Source organism: Equus quagga, chromosome 14 (assembly GCF_021613505.1).
Source record: "Equus quagga isolate Etosha38 chromosome 14, UCLA_HA_Equagga_1.0, whole genome shotgun sequence".
NCBI lineage: Eukaryota > Metazoa > Chordata > Mammalia > Perissodactyla > Equidae > Equus > Equus quagga.
The window spans coordinates 15,543,748-15,560,169 of record NC_060280.1 but is presented as its reverse complement, the minus strand read 5'-3'; the positions used below and the strand labels follow the sequence as shown (position 1 = coordinate 15,560,169).

The window sequence follows — 16,422 nt, the reverse complement described above, 5'->3', positions numbered from 1 at the left end:
TGTACAGTCTCACCCTGCCCATGTGCAGCCTACTGTTTGGTCAAAGATTTAAGGGGATTCCTATGCATATTTCTGAACTTCCTTCTCCAGACAGCTCCCTCCTTTCTGGCATTCTTACCAGTAAATACTGTCTACCTCAGCAGCCTCAAATTGCTATCTCTACCTCCTCAGCTCAACCCGATTGCCATACTCTGCTGTGCTCCATCTTCCTGCACCACAAACCAGAAAATGCCCAGGATAAACCTGGGGCTCACCTCTTGTATTTCCCTTCTGTAAGGGATAATAGTCCTTTGCTATCTATTTTCCAGCATTTGAAAACTGGTGCTTCATATATTTTCCCAGTTTTATAGTTACTTATGTGCAGGGGGCTAGTTCAGTGCCATTTGCTACATCAGAGTCAGAAGCAGAAGTTGTGTGAGCATATATAAAGTTGGGAGTTGTCTGTCGACAAGGCTATCTTATTCACTTCACGTTTCCTTCAAGATAAAATAAATGCTTGCTGTTAAGATGTTCATACTCCTTCGTGATATGCCTAGCTGACTAGTTTCACCACTGATGATCCCTTCCTTAGAAATATATACACATACACACACACGCACACACACTACCTTGACCTACTAGTGGTTTTCCATGTACCTCTGGCCTTTTCTTATGCTCTGATTTTGCACATACTGGTCCTTCTGCAAAAATACCCTCCCTCTTACCCCCTAATTACCTTGCTAACTCCTACTCATCCTTCAGAGTATTGCTCAGCTGCCATTTCCTCCAGGAAACCTTCTTTGGTACACTCTGGGTTAAGTGTCCTCTTGGTTGTGTTTTAAATTGCTTTGTTTTTGCCTTTATCAAAGCTGTACTGCACACACTTTATTGTAATTGCTTGTTATGACCTGTTCTTCATGCCCTCCACTCTACCCTCCAGACTGAACATCTCAAGGACAGGGACCAAGTCTGATTCTTCTTGGAGTTTCCATGGCCTAGCACGGGTTTTAGCAAAATTTATCTATAAAGGGCCAGATAGCAAATATTTTAGGGTTTGCAGACCAGACAGCCTCTGTTGTAACTCCTCAACTCTGTCATTGTAGCAGGAAAGCAGCCATAAGCAATACACAAATAATATGTAAAATATAAAACTTTATTGTAACAAAAAACAAGCAGTGGGTTATAGCTTACTGATCCCTGACTTAGCACATAGTATTTGCCCAGAAATGTTCATTCATTCAATTAATTAATTAATAGAATAGAATATTATTATTGGAGGCGTCAGAGAAAAGGCAGAAGAATGTAATGAATTGCACAAATGTGAGGGTTTTCCCTGAAATAGAAACATGACACTTCTCTTGAGACCTTAAGGAAGGGAAAAGGGTCAGCTGAGTGAAAAAGGCAGAAAGATAGAAAGTTGAGGAATTTCTGGCCTAATTGACAGATCTCCTCATGCAGGGTTTTTTCCAGGAGGCTGTACTGGGATGGGACCCTGAAAACTAGAATGGCTTGGTTAGAGTGAGTTCCTGAAGCCAAGAGCACGAAGAGTTGGAGGACTGGTACAAGCTGTGTCCTGGGCAGCACCCAGTGGCAAACCCAGAGGAGCCGAGTTCTGTAACCAAGTCCAAAGCATCAGAAACCAGGCAGATTCTGGAACCGAGCCTAGGATGAGAATAACGAGGGTAAGAGAGAAGTGAGATCCGAGACAACTTTTAGGAATCGGCTGGCAGGTCCGCAGCATTTTTCTGTTGCTCACTGGCCATGTTGTGCCCGGATGAGTTTGTGGATGGGTTAACCTTGGTCTTCTCAGAAGAGTTAAATAACAAGTTCATCTACTAAGAGATGAAAGGGAGAGAGGAGGCTGAGACTTAGAGATGAGAGGAGCTCTGGTGTAGCTACTATAGCAAATTCCATAAGGGCCCAATTAGGGCCCCAAAGATTTGCTGAGATGTGATGGGTGAGGCTGTGGTTGGATAACAGGAGGTTGTAGCAATCCAGTCACCAAAGTTGTAGGACATTCTCTAATGAAGCGTTATCAATGGGTGTCAAGGAAATGAATGGGTGGCTTTCTGCAGGATAGGGATTGGCAGGGAAATGCAGCCACTAGCAAACCAAGCCAGAAAATCCGCGCTGTCACTGAACACCTGCCATATGCAAACACCTCAGAGAATCCATCTACTGTACAACATACCTCCTCCTACACAGACAAAAGGCTGCACACAATTCTTTTTCCACCAGCACTAGCCTTTTAAGCATCATTGTGAACACTGGTAATTTAGCACCAGCAATAACAACAGAAAAGGTGTCAGAAATGAGGTTACTATACATATATTCAAGATATCTCCCTGGAGGGCTTTTCAGACAAGTGCACCTGGTCGGCTACCAGTATCTCAAACTCACACATCTAATCATTTCTTCCTCCCAGCTGCCCACCTGCCTCTGTCCCATCTATGAGCCATCCAAGCTATCAGGAGTAAACGTCTAGGCCACTTGAACAGTGCTGGACTCAGACAGAGACATGCTAAGCCAAATAGCTGTGGCCTTACCTGAGAGCCAAAGGGGCTGGCGATAGTCTGGGTTTCTCTGCCCCTGACCCCAAAACTGAAGCCCCATCGTTTCATCAGAGACCCCCCTGGTAGCTTCCCTGAGTATTCCTTTAAGGCCACAACATTGACCTCGTCCTCTTCTCCCCAGCCCTCCTGATACCCGAAGCTTCTCTTTCTCCTCCCTTATTTCCTGGAGGATGGTGGGGCCTGGGGCTAAACTTCTCTGTGTCCCAGCTAACTGAGGTCTGCTTAGCTACCTCATTCCGCAGGCCCCAGACCCCTAAGTCCCATTTAGATGACTCCTTACCATTTTTTTCAGATTCAGGTCCTTGCATCTGACATTGCTGTCATCTCCACCCACCAGCTCTGTGTCAAACTGCCGCCAAATCACCCAATCAGTTTCCCTTTGATCCCCATGCCTTCCAGAAACCCATCTGGGTTTTCCCTGCCTTGTTCAGATTTAATTTGACTGGCTAATATTTACTGAGCCCATTTTATGTCAGCTGCTAGTCATTATTTCGTGGGCTTCAGCCTCAGAGTGACACCAGGAAGCTGGTCATGTCAATATCCCTACTTTACAGATGAAGAAACTGGGGTTGAGAGTGATTAACTGACTTTGTCAATCTAGAAAGTTTCAGAACTGAGACTAGAACACACGTTGGTCTGATCCAAAAACCAGAGTTTTAACTACTTCCCCAAACTGCCTCCCAAAGACTGCCCAACCTCCCCTCTCGTTGGCTCTCATTGGCTCGTATCTCTGATCTCAGGTCCATTTCCTCTCCACTGCCCCAGGTCAGACCCCACACAGCTCAGGCAGGGGATGTTGATGTGTCTCCCATTTGGTCTCCTTACTCTTTGGCCTCCCCCTTCCTACCACTGGGTGTGTCCTGCCAGAGATGTGGTGCAGTGTTGTAGAGAAGAGCTGGGCTATGGCACGAGACGGACCCAACTTTGGATCCCCACGTCTTCACTCATCTGTTTCTGTGATCTTGGATTAACTCAATTAAGCTCTCTGAGTCTAAGTTTCCTCATGTGAAAAATGGAAATTATGACAGGATCTGTACCAAAAGAATTTTCTTTTTGAGTGTTTAATGCGATAATATACGTCAAGTCCTTGGCACAGTGCCTGGACAAGGACATTGAGTAGAGGCTTGATACATGTTAACTACTGTTGTGTCATTCTTCCCAGAAGGAAACTTCCATCATGTGTCCCCCTTTCCTGATGCCATGTGCCACAGTGGGCACTCAGCACCCTCCACAACCTGGCCCCGACTTTCTTTTTCATCTTATCCCTTTGTCCTCTAACTCTCCAGTCTATCAAATAGTCTTCTCTGTTTCCTGACCTCTCAGTGGGATGTAGGAAAAAGAGCTGTGGACTTAGGCAGGGTAAGGCGGATCTGATTTGCTCTGGGATCAGGCAGATCTGGGTTGGAACCCCAGCTTGGCCCCTCACTAGCTCTGTGAGCTTGGGTAGGTTTTTTGACATCTCTGGCCCTCAATTTCCTCATCTATGAGAATGAGGTTGTAGTAAGAGTTACACCTAGGCAAGCATTATACCTAACACCTAAGAGGTGTTTAATTCTCTTATCTACTTGTTAATAGAATTCCTGCTTCTACTGCCCTGCCAGTCTTCCCATGGGAGCCTCCTTCCATTTGGAGCCCCCTTCCATTTGGAAAGTTTCCTTGCTCCTCCACCTTCTTTTGGATTCCTTTTATTTTTTTAATTGTTTTTATTTTTGAGGAAGATTAGTCCTGAGCTAATATCTGCTCCCAATCCTCCTGTTTTTTGCTGAGGAAGACTGGCCCTGAGCTAACATCCATGCCCATCTTCCTCTATTTTATATGTAGGCTGCCTGCCACAGCATGGCTTGACAAGCAGTGCATAGGTCCACACCCGAGATCCGAACCGGCAAACCCCAGGCCACCAAAGCAGAACGTGCGAACTTACCCGCTGCGCCACCAGTCCAGCCCCTAGATTCCGCTTTTAGATTCCCATAATGCTTTCTGTCTGTAATAATACAGAGACCTTTTGTTTTGTACAGTTCTTTAGAATTTTCATAGTTCTCTCCAAAACCAGCCCAATTAATTTGCACAAGTCTGAGAAATAGTCCAGCGTAATAATAATTATCTCTGTTTTTGAAAGGTAGACTGAGGCTCTGAGAGATCAAATGACTGGTTCGTGGTCACAAATGGAAGCCTGGAGCCTGCATGCAAGTCTTCAGGCTCTTAGTCACTATGCTTTTTCCCCTACACTCTTCTGCACCTGATGACTGCCACCCACCTCATATCGTTGCCCTTTCTAATGTTGCAAATTGTATTTCTGTGGCTGCCTGCCTTGTCCCCAAGGAGGATGTAGTCTGAGTCCTCGCCCTAGCCTGGTGCCTTGCCAATATCTGTTATGTGGTTGATGTCACTCAGTGTGTTGAAATTTGAATTAATTTGGTGTGTTGCAAGACCATGGTAGGAAATTAACAACTGTATTGACTAGAAGGTTGAACTGGTACAACGACATTTTATTCAAGAGTAAGAAACCACAAAGCATCCCACTCTTGAGGCACCTTCTTCTCTGTCCACGTGGCTTTAGACTTTGAATCCTAGGATTTGGGGAATTTGCAGTTAGCTGCTCCATCCCCTTGCTCTGTGTTCTTGTTTCTATAATGACCCTGCCCATGCTGGATTGTAAATAATCTGCTTATCCCTCTGTTTCCGCACCCCCAGGCTGTGAGTCCTTCCAGGACAAGCACCATATTCAACTCCTGTCAGTGTCCAGGGCCTGCCGCTGTGCTTGGCACATAGTTAATGGAAGCTGAATGAATAAACCGGAAAGACTTATCTGAGGCCATCCCCTAATCCTCCTGTGATTGTGCTTATTCCTACTCACTTCTCTTATTCCATGTTATTATATATGTCGTATCTCTTAAACTGAATTAAAGTCAAGTTCATGTTTTGCTTATTTTTGTAGCCTCCCTAACAACCAGGAAAGGAGGAAACTGTAATTATTGAGTGTCTACTGTGTGCCAGTAGTGATTGCACGTATATTGTCCCTCTTTTTTTCTTTTTCGGTGAGGAAGTTTCACTGTGAGCTAACATCTGTGCCAATCTTCCTCCACTTCGTATGTGAGTTTCCATCACAGCATGGCTGATGAGTTGTGTAGATCTGCACCCAGGGTCTGAACCCGTGAACCCAGACCACTGAAGTGGAGTGCGCTGGACTTAACTGCTACACTGCAGGGCTGGCCACTATTATCTCTTTTTTAAAAAAAATTGAATTTAATTCTTATGATATGTCGGTAAGCTAGGCATTATCACCCTTGAATTACAAAGGAGGGAGCTGAGGCTCAGGGAAATAAAGTACTTGGAATTTGACCAAGTTTACACAGCTAGTAAGTGACAATGCCAGGATTTGAATCCCTGTCTGCTGGCTCCAAGACCAATACCTTTCTTTTTTGTTGTTGTTTAGGGTTTGTGTTTCAACAGCATGCAGGGTAGATGAGTGCATTAGCCCGGTAGGTATCAGGAAGTCTGCTCATCTGACACTTGAATTTAATCACATTGAATCAAATCTGTGCAAGCCTGATCCCAGATGCTTCAGGCACATATAACTGCCATCTTCCCATTTCATTGCTTGGATGAAATGCTTCGGGAAACATGTACTGAGCACTCACAATGCATCAGGCACAGTGCTAGACACTGGGGATACTGTGCTGAAGACAGGATCCCTCAGGGAGCTTACAGTCTAGTGGGAAAACAGACATGTAACGGTGATCATAAATGTGATCTGTGTATGGGGAGACAGAAGACAAGGGCTTAGGTCAGTCTAGGGTGGTCTTGGAAGGCTTCTGGGTAAATCATGAAGGAGAAATGAGTTGGCCAAGCCAAAAGGAGGAAAAGCACAGAAGGAACAGCATGTGCTAAGCCACTGAAGTACAAAATCATAAGTAGGATGGGTCGGGAATAAGGGGCCATTTTGGTAGAACAAAGCAGGGTGAGGAAGAGATGCTGGAACGGGTCTCCCAGTGTTCACATCATGAACCAAAGGTCACGACTGGCTCCTAGCCCTTGCCCCTGCATAAGCAGTGCTCTTGGCTTAGATGACAGCTAGGACATTCTCCCTACTCAGGAAGTGAGTTAGAGAAATAGCTGGCAGCACCTCCATCTCTCTTCTCTAGGGACATGATGGATAAACACAGGGTTTGCATTTCTCTGAGTGTAGGAAATAAGAACAAGCAACTGGGCAGACCCACATGTGATGTCATCTGCCTGGGGTGGGGCATGGCTGCCCTCAGCATGCCAGGAGGGTGGGTTTGTGCCCATGTTCTTGATGTGCCCCTGGAGCAGAGGACCCTGGGGTAGCAGGTGGCAGAGATAAACAGGATGAGGCCCTTTTCATAATCATTTTCTTAAGTAGTGGGCGGAGTGGAGAGTTTTGCCCACTCTGGGCCACACGGTGGTAAACTGCAGATGTCAGTTGGGTTCATCCAGTTCAAGTTTTCCTCTTTGCTATGCTTGAAAATATTTAACTTGAGACTTTATAAAACCAATCAAAGAATGCGGAGAACTGAGCCAACCCTACGATGAGTTGTATGTAATTTAGTAATAAATGTTATGTGTCTATCTTCACCATCTGCAAACGCAAATCCAGTGTGGTGCTGATGTTGACTCTGTTCCTCTCCTTCCTCCCCCTGAGACTTTGAGAAATCTATAGGTTAAGTTCTGTCTTGATCTTGCCCAGATCTTATCTGTTGTCCCCTATGTCATCCATTAATTCCCTCCTGCTTCCCACCACAGTCCTCGTCCCGCATGATCCTCGCCAAACCACTGTGGACCGGTCACTTCCTCATATCCAAACTGCCTCTCCCATCCTTTAACATGGCTGCCCACCTGCCTCTCCTGCTGTAAGGTACATAAAAGCCAGCTAAAGACAATTGTGCTTATTCTGGAGAACTGCTAAGTCTGTTCCCAACTCACTCCTTTTACCTTTTGCTCCTCGCTCGCCTCCCCAGCTCCACACTCCAATTTTTCTCCCTCTAATGCATTCTCCACACTGCTGCCTGGATGATTTATGTAAAATTCAAATGCAACTGTGTTATTCCCTTGCTCAGAACCCTTCAGTGGTTTCAGACCCTTTCAAATGACATCCACACTCCTGAAGCATTCAGAACAAGGCCATCCATGAGCAGGTTCCTTCTACCTCCCTGGCATCATTTCCTACCTCTCCCCTGACAGTCTGTGACACACCAATGCTAAATTACTTGTGGTTCCCCAAACACACAATGTTATTTAATGTTTCTGAGTCTGTCAGAAATAGCCTTTCCTCACTATTCTGTCTTACAAATCTGATTAGCCTCAAAATTCTCTCAGCTGTCCTCTTCTCTGAGACCCTCCTGGACAGAAGTCATCATTCTGGGGCGCCCCTGTCTTGTTCAAGCATCTACCATTGCCCTGTGTGCATATTCCCAAGACTTACTTGCTTATAGGGACTGTCTTACTCATCACTGACTAGCACAGGACCTAACACAGAGCAGGTGCTTTGCCTGCCCCGGTTGAATTGTCGTCCAATTATACCTCCTCCCCATCATTTGAGGGATTTGTATTTTAGCCACAGCCACACTGATACCTGCATCCTGATTGGCTTTTCCAGGTCGGGCCAATCACTGGTCTGCGATCATTGGTGGATCCCACTCCAAGAATTATGTGCTGTGGGAGTATGGAGGATATGCTAGCGAAGGCGTCAAACAGGTTGCAGAATTGGGCTCACCAGTGAAAATGGAGGAAGAAATTCGACAACAGGTAAGGAAAACAATCACAGAATGACCAAAAACCAGAAATTCAGTCAAAGCATCCATCAGCTTTCTTTCCCAGGAGCTTGAAATTTACAGTACCATGTGCTGGAAAATCGGTAACATCGGAAGCGAAATCTATTCACTTGAGTTTTGGGAGATTAATATCAAGCAGAGGACAAAGGCACAAAAGTCCATCTTGTTTTCTCAGATTTTCCCTGACTGCATTTGTGTTTTCTTCAGCTTGTGCTAAAAACCACTGCTGTGACCCCAATGTTGGGATGCTATGTGTCTGGTCTCCTGAGAGCCAATGTGGTGGATTTCACTTTTCTTACTGTGATCCTTGAGAGGGTCAGAGGAGTGACATTCAAGCTGTCTAAGCCAGAATCGCCATTTCCTAAAATAAACGTTTATGTATCATCACATGCTTTTCGCAACTATGTCTTGAGGTGTTTGATAAATTAGTTGATCATTAGTCATAATCATTATAGACCGAAGTATCTTTTATGTACCACGTACTGTGTCATGTGGCCCCCAGAGCTGTACCATTATCTAGGTCCCCACTCATACTGCTGAGAGATAAGGGAGAAATAGCCAGTCATTCTTTCCGATTTGTTTGACTGACAGTGCCCTCATCCCTCATCAAAAGCTCTAGGAAGAGGCTGATGAGGGATCTTGAAGGAAGAGCTGCAGTTTTTCTATGGCCATTCACAGGCTGTGCTTGTGGAAAGGTGACAGTCCAGCTTTGGCCATCACTAACCACAAAAGCCATTTGGGTCTGAGAGGATTTGGTGGGTATCCACGTCTCACTGACCACAAGTGGTCAGGAGGGAGTAAGGAAGGAGCAAACTGTGTTGTCCTGCTCCCCATCCCGTCCCACGTCTCCTGAGACGATGCAGGAGGCCCCGGAGACGCTGGGCCGGTGAGTCATGATGTGTGTGTGCTCAGAGGCCTGAGCAGCACAGGAGGCCAAGCACAGCTGAGGCCCCCAGCTCCCCTTGAAGTCTACCCCCTGGACTCCAGGCTCCTATGAGCCCTAACTTGAATGCCACAAAGGTCACCCTGACTCCTACTATAATCCCCTGAGGAATCCTTTTGGACCAGACTCAAAAGATGCCCAGGAATTAGCTTATGTTTCTGATTAATTTGATTTAAAGTCCCTTCTCCCTTCTTGGAAAAAGATGTCTAACCAGATTTTCTAAGCTTGCATGTTATTCATCACAGTTCTGTCTGTCCAGCACTTAGTGTTTCTCTGACTCTGGCTGCCGTGCCTCGTAAGTGGCATCACTCATTCAGGCTGCAGCACAACCACATTCATCTGCAAAGTCATGGAGGCTCCATGTTGGTCCTAGTCTGTCCAACCGGTCCTTTGTTTGGGATCCTGAGGGTTCATGTTCCTAGTTCTCAAGCATGGAATTTTGGTACACTGGCTCATCAAGTTCTGTTGTGTGGTATGATGAAAACCATTTGTCACAAATAAGAGTTGAAATGGTGATGTTTGCAAATAAATTAGATCAAGGTCAACGGCATCTTCATAATAATGCCAGTCTTTCTCTTAGGTTATCTTGAGAGGTTTCTGGAGAGAAAGGAAGCAGGCACAAGTAGTGAGAAACTGGGACCACGTTGTACTGGTGAATGTTACCTGTCATATGTCATAGCAGTGAAAAGGTTGAAAACTGATGGATGGGACCCCCCCCCCCAGCCTTAGAATCTCCCATTTAGGAAAGCATTCTTCGCTTGATGTGTTCCTAAGCAGCACATGTGGGATTAGCTTCTGTAGCACACAGACTGCCTGTCCCAGCTGGCTATTGTTCCCGACATTAAGTCACAGTAATAAGTTTAATTATGGGTACTGCACAGGGGAGTTAAAAATCCCACTGAGCATGTCTCAGGGTCTATCACCATCTTTCAGGCCCCCTGCTCCCAGACATCTGCTTCTAGCTGTTACTTCTAGGCTGAGAGGACAGTGTTCTTATCCTAGTTTTACAGAAGAGGAAACTGAGGCACAGTCAATAGCTCAAGAATACCAGAACTTGAACCCAAGTCTGTCTGCTTCCAAAGCCTGGACCCAGTACCAGATACATAATTTGCAGGGCCTAGTGCAAATGCGGGGCCCCTTGTTCAAAATGTAAGAATTTCAAGATTGTGACACTGTGAATTTCCCAGCACGGGGCCCCGGGAGTTTGCAGGTCACACACCCATGAAGCCGGCCCTGCCCATCCACCTTCCCTTCCCCACACAGCTGTCCCACGGAGAGACTCCTCTCCAGCCCTGGAAATAAGCCCCGTTTCCATTGTTCCACCAGCAACGCACGAGCTCACCAGCTGCTAGGAAAATCCGTTGGAGAGAGTGATTTCAGGGTCTCCTCACCCCTAACAATTCGTGGTTCTAAATATTGTTCTCTGCAAGCACATAGCCTGTTTTATTTTTCTGTAAGCCAGGTAAGAAACAGCATGAATAGGAGCAAGAATATGAATCCTCCTAGAATATAAACATGCGTCCTCTGAGTAACCAGGAACTTGTTTGAACACGTCGACAAACTAACACGGCGTTCTCAGCCTTTAATACCTTATGTCCCACCCATTGCTCTATCAAAGAAGCCGAGTCCAACCAGGATGAAAATCAAAAGCCCTCTTTTCCCAGGAAAGACATTTATATGCTTACTAACATTCTCTTATGATAGACTTATTGCCACCTCCAAGTTTCAAGGGCGTTAAAAATCACAGCAGATATTGTTGGAGGTAAATCTTACGCTAATAGATTTCAAACACAAATGAACAAAAATAGTAATCCCATTAGTAGTGGAAAATTGTAATAATATTATTGAGTATAAATGCTAATGTTACCATAACTGCAAAACACCAATAAAATCAATGAAAAATTACAGCAGCATTATTGGCAATAATGACCCTGGCGGCCAGAGTGAGGGGGGGAGGGCACAAGGCACATTTAGCGGGGGGACAGAGGCAAGTGTGTCCTGGTGGGGACTGTGGACTAGCCTGGCAGGTCATGAATGGGTAACCCAAGGCAGGTGGAGGCAGTAGGAAATGGCAGATCACACTTGTGGGTAGGTGTGGCAACTGAGAGTGAGCTGATATGCTCATTGTTATGAAAAAGTTACACGAAGACCATTTCTGCTTCATCAAGCGCTCATTTATGGCATGTGTACTAGGTGTACTATGGGTCTGGTTCTCTGCTGGATGCTGGCCCAAAGATGGTGCCCGTTTCACCCTGTTATTCATGCTAGAAACCTAGGCGTCATTCTTGATTCTACCCCCTGCCCCAATGTCTGCCTTCTCTCTTAAATTCATGCAGTCAGTCCCTCCTCAGCACCGCCTCGTCAAAACCATCCTCAACTCTTGCCTGAATTGTTGCACTAAGCTCCCGACTCCCTGCTCCTGATGCTCTTCCTGTGATCCACACTGCCTCAGGGCCATTTTATGGAACACAAATCCGATCACACCACTCCCCCAGTTAAAATGTTTGATGCTCCGGACTGACCCTAGGATAAAACCCAAACTCCTTATCAGAGCTTGAAAACCCGCCATCATCCAGCCTTGTCTTATCTCTCCCTTCTTATTTCTTGCTGCAGCTCTGAGCTTTGCCCATGCAGAACCTCTTTCAGTCTCCCCAAAGACCATGCCCCTCTTGCATCTGGGCCATCTCTCAGCCTGGAACGTCTTCCAGCTCCCCTTTAAGTGGTGAACTCCTATTTTCCCTTCAGGACTCAGCTGAAATGCTGCTTCTTCCTGGAAGCCTTCCCGAATTCTGTACAAGATTGGTCCCCTTGCCAGGTGCTCCCACAGCACCTCCTCTATCGTTACCATCATCACTTTTACTGTAAGTCCTTGTCTGATGTCTCTCGCTCACTAAACTGCAAAGTTCAAATCTGCACTTTCTATCACTTCCCTCTGAGCTGGGTATGGTGTTAATTTCTTCATAATTATTTCTTGAGTGTATTAATTTATTCATTCAATAACTTTACTGAACACCTACTAAATGTCAGGCATTAGAGATACAGCAGTGATCAGATCCTTCCGTGCCTTCGTGGAATCAATGTTCTAACAGGGAAGACAAGGAAAAAATTGGTTAAATAATTACAAATTATGGCAATTGAAAAGAAACCAGCAAGGGGTGACATAATGATAGGGAGGGACCTTTTTAGATAAGGTGGTCAGGGAAGGTCGCTTTGAGGAGTGAGCATTAAGCAAGACTCAAAAGGAAAGATCATTCTAGATGGTGACATAGCATGTGCAAAGACCCTGAAGTAGAGAAGAGCTTATCGTGTTTGAAGAACTAAGAGAAGACTAGTGTGGCAAGAGGAGAGTGAGTGAGTGGGAGTGGGGCACAACATGAGACCAGAGGCCTGAATGAAGGACCATGTTATCTCCACTCCCAGATTGGGAGAAATTCCCAGGTTGGGTGGCAGAGGCAGATCCATAAATGCAGGGGAACTCTGCATCAGCTGGGGGAATGACAGCATTGAACTGTGGGAGTTCTTGGATGTGCCCTCCTCTGAGTGACCCCAGGCATTAATATCCTTTGTTCCCTGTGGTCAGAGACACATGTTAGTTTCAATGTCACTTCCCCTGGGGAGGCTGGGCCCAGCATCCCTCTCCCTGTGCAATCCTTCTCCTAGCCTGAGTTGTCCCTGCTTGCTTCCTTCACTGTCTCCCAAGTAAGCGGTGTCCCTTGAAGGCAGACACTTGGTTTTCCTCACTGCTGGAGTCTCCTTTTCAAACCCACCTCTGCTTCCGTTCATACTCAGTCTATTAGTTCACATTGTTACTTTTATCTCTTCTATTTTCAACGCGTCTAATTGTCTCTTTCAGATTATCCTGTTATCTCAGGGTCTTAGGGACTAAAGTTCCTTGGAACTGAACTTGGTCTCTCTCTCCTCATCACTCGTTTCCTCGTTTGCTTTTGGATTGTTTGCTCATCTTTAGCAGGTGTTTTTCTTTTTTTCCAGGCAGGAGTCCTCTGAGCTCAAGTTGTGATGTTTCCTGAGGGTGACATTGTATTTTCTTCGTGTCCACCTGAGTTTTTATGTCACTTCTCAGCTTGGAGTTCCCCACTGCATGGCTGGTGTAAATGTGGACTCTGCACTAACCCGTGGGAGGGGTTGGGCCTTGCATTTCTTGAAGGTGAATTTTCACTCAGAGGACAAGCTTCCTTGCCACCTTCCCCAAGGTGACGGATGGAGAGCTTTCTCGTCCCCTGTTCAGGAACAGGGCAGCCCTTCAAAATGTCTAGCTCGATGCAAGGGTGTCTTCCCACATCCCTCCTTGCACTAACTCAAGACCTCCCCTTCTCTCCCTGCATGGCTCTAAAACCTCCAGCCCCTGGGGCCCGTATCCTGGTCCACAGCCCCAACAGGTCACCAGGCACCAGCTCCTGCCCAGTTCTGGTTAGCCTTTCCTCCTCATTTCCAGCATCTGAGAACTTCCTAAACTCAGCTATGTATTTTTAAAAATTTGTCTTGTTAAATCTGGTCTAGCGTTTCTGTGTTTGTAGCAGGAAGGAGAACCTTCTGCATCAGCTCAGTCTTTCATGTCTGCAGATGGCCACCTGATGTCTCCAGCACCTCATGCAGTGCCTCACACATAGCGGGTGTTCAATGAATATCTGAACTGGTTAATTGACAAGCGAGCCATGAATGTCCCTTGCATAAAACCATGACCCTTAAATGGCCACTCATCTATGAAAAATACATAGAAAAAACACTCTAGATTTTATATTCCTCTGGATCCAAGGCTTCCCTGACTGCAAGAAGTCTGATAATGGTGGAGTCTAATATGGGCACTGAGTGGTTCTTCTTCAGGAGGCCTCACTTTGGCCAATTACCTAAGCCGGCCAGCAGGGTTATCACACCACATGTGGCTCAAGACTCAATAAACAAGCAGGTGTTCTTTTTCTTTAAGTTGAAAGTTTATAAGGCTCTGGCAACCGGCAGAAAATGTTCAAGAATTTTCTTTTCTAATTTCCTTTTAAATCATTGGAGATAATCGGTATCTACTAAACTTTTATATCTCCTGATTTTTGATTTTCTAAACTTTTGATCACTTTCCTATAATTAAAACCATTGCCTGATTTCTGACATATTCCATGGATCATGACATGCTGCCTCATCTGGTTGAGAAAGTCACACACACACACACACACACAAACACACACGCATGTTACGAGTTTTATTTATAGTAATAAAGCTCCAATGGTCTTCCGTGCTTGTGAGAAGTAGTACTATATAACAGCTAAAAGACTCAGTTGGCTCTGAGTTAAGATTTTTCTGGATTCAAATCCTGGCTTCATCACTTACTTACTGGGTGACTGTGGGCAAGTTACGTAACCCCTGCCTGCCTCAGTGTCCACTTCTACGAGATGAGGATGGTAATAGTGCCAACTCCATGCTTACTGTGAGGACTAAGTGAGCTGGTAACGTGTAAGTGCTTGGAGCAGAGCCTGCCAGGTAGAAAGTGCTCACTAGATGTCACCTGTCATTACTATGTTCTTATTCTTGAGTCTCCTTTTCCTCATCTGTAAAATGAAGGTTTTGTCCTAAGATCTGAGAGCTCCTAGAGGAGCTAGAGTGTTAATGATTCTAAAGGTTCAAGTTCATCACGTCACTCCTCAGCCGGAGAACGCCCACACGATGAGGGCACAATTCTTTGCCATCCCCCAGGCTCTGCCTCTGCCTGGCCCTCCTCCCCCTGCTCAACAATGTCATCCCCTGAGAAGCCCTAACCCATTGTCCCAAAGTTGACCCTAAACAACTTGAGGACAATAACCATACCGTCATATCAAAAAGGAGCCACAATAAAACTCCATGCCCATTCCAACTCTACTCCTTTGCTCATCCTCTTCCTGCTCTTTGGAATAGCCTCGGCTGGATGCCCACAGGAGCTAGTTCAATGCCACCTCCAGAACAAGGCCTAGAAGCAGCCAAGGACAGGAGATCTTCCCATACGCAACAGGACACCAGCCAAGGGGTGGAAATGCAGACAAGGCTGCCAGCCTGAGGAAGGAGGTGATCTGGTGGAGTCTCTTGATGTTAAGGAACAGGAACCCACCCAAACTAACTCAAGAACAAAGGAAACTGTATTGTAGGGAGAAAGTAGAACTCATGAGAACGCAAGTTGATATGAATGCAAAAAAGCCTCACAAGAGCTGTAACTGGAAGGCATCAGGCTGAGAACACCACTGCTGCTCTCCCCTCCCCAACCACCCCTGCTACCCCACTCATGTGGTCTTTCCATGTTCTTCTCTGTGAATCTGTTCCCCCATCCTTGTTCAATAGACTTGATGTCCCTGCTTACTTATGTTGCACATAGCTCCAGATGGTGGCCATACAACTTTCTTCCTTGTCTTCCCATAGCCAACTGAGCGGTTCTGATGACTGTTAGTTGAAATGCTGGAAAGACAGATTGGTCATTGGACAGTCTGTGTGTGGGTGCCCCTGCATCAGATATCTACCCCTCATCCAATCAGTGGCTACTGCCATGTAAAGAACCACCCACCCAGGTTACTACCCACAAGGGCTATGGGTAGGGCAGTTTATACTAAAAGGGAAATTAAAAGTAGGAGGTAAATTGATCAGTGGATTGACAAGAGCTAGACCGAGTCACAGAACCCCAGCCAAAGGACCAGAATTCAGGTCAGGATGTCAGTCCCACAGGAGAGGCGAGCATTAAAGTGAACAGGGGCTCAACACAAAAGAGAGGGGAGATCAGCAGAACCCCAGGATGCAGAGCTAAACCAATTGGGTGAAGAATGCTGAGTCTAGATATTGGTTCAGCCATTGAGGTGGGACCAGGGACATCATTAGACCCAAGGATAAGGATCTGGAAAGGCAGAGATCAGAGAAAAAGTATGGGGGCCAAGAGCATTTTCAAGACCACTTATTTGTCCTTGCCACTTGCTGCCTTACATTGTTACTTAAGAACTGTGAAAACAGTACAAGGCAAGTAGATAAGCTTTAATGTGCCTTCCTAAGTCTTTGATCTTGAGTAGGTCCCCTAACTAACCTTCACAGAGCCTTAGATTCCTCATTTGCAAAATGATGATAATGAGAATATGAACTGCATATGTTGGTTATGAAACAATACACATGCAGTGCCTGG

At 45.8% G+C, this 16,422-nt stretch overlaps 1 protein-coding gene across 1 annotated transcript in view; it reads left to right on the top strand.

Moving 5' to 3' along the window:
* Window positions 1–16,422, top strand: part of SPON1 (spondin 1) — a 245,046-nt gene that overhangs the window by 136,755 nt on the left and 91,869 nt on the right. The window contains exon 6 of the mRNA XM_046685570.1: window positions 8,167–8,315. Coding sequence (XP_046541526.1) covers window positions 8,167–8,315 — 149 coding nt within the window. The remainder of the gene's footprint in view (window positions 1–8,166; window positions 8,316–16,422) is intronic.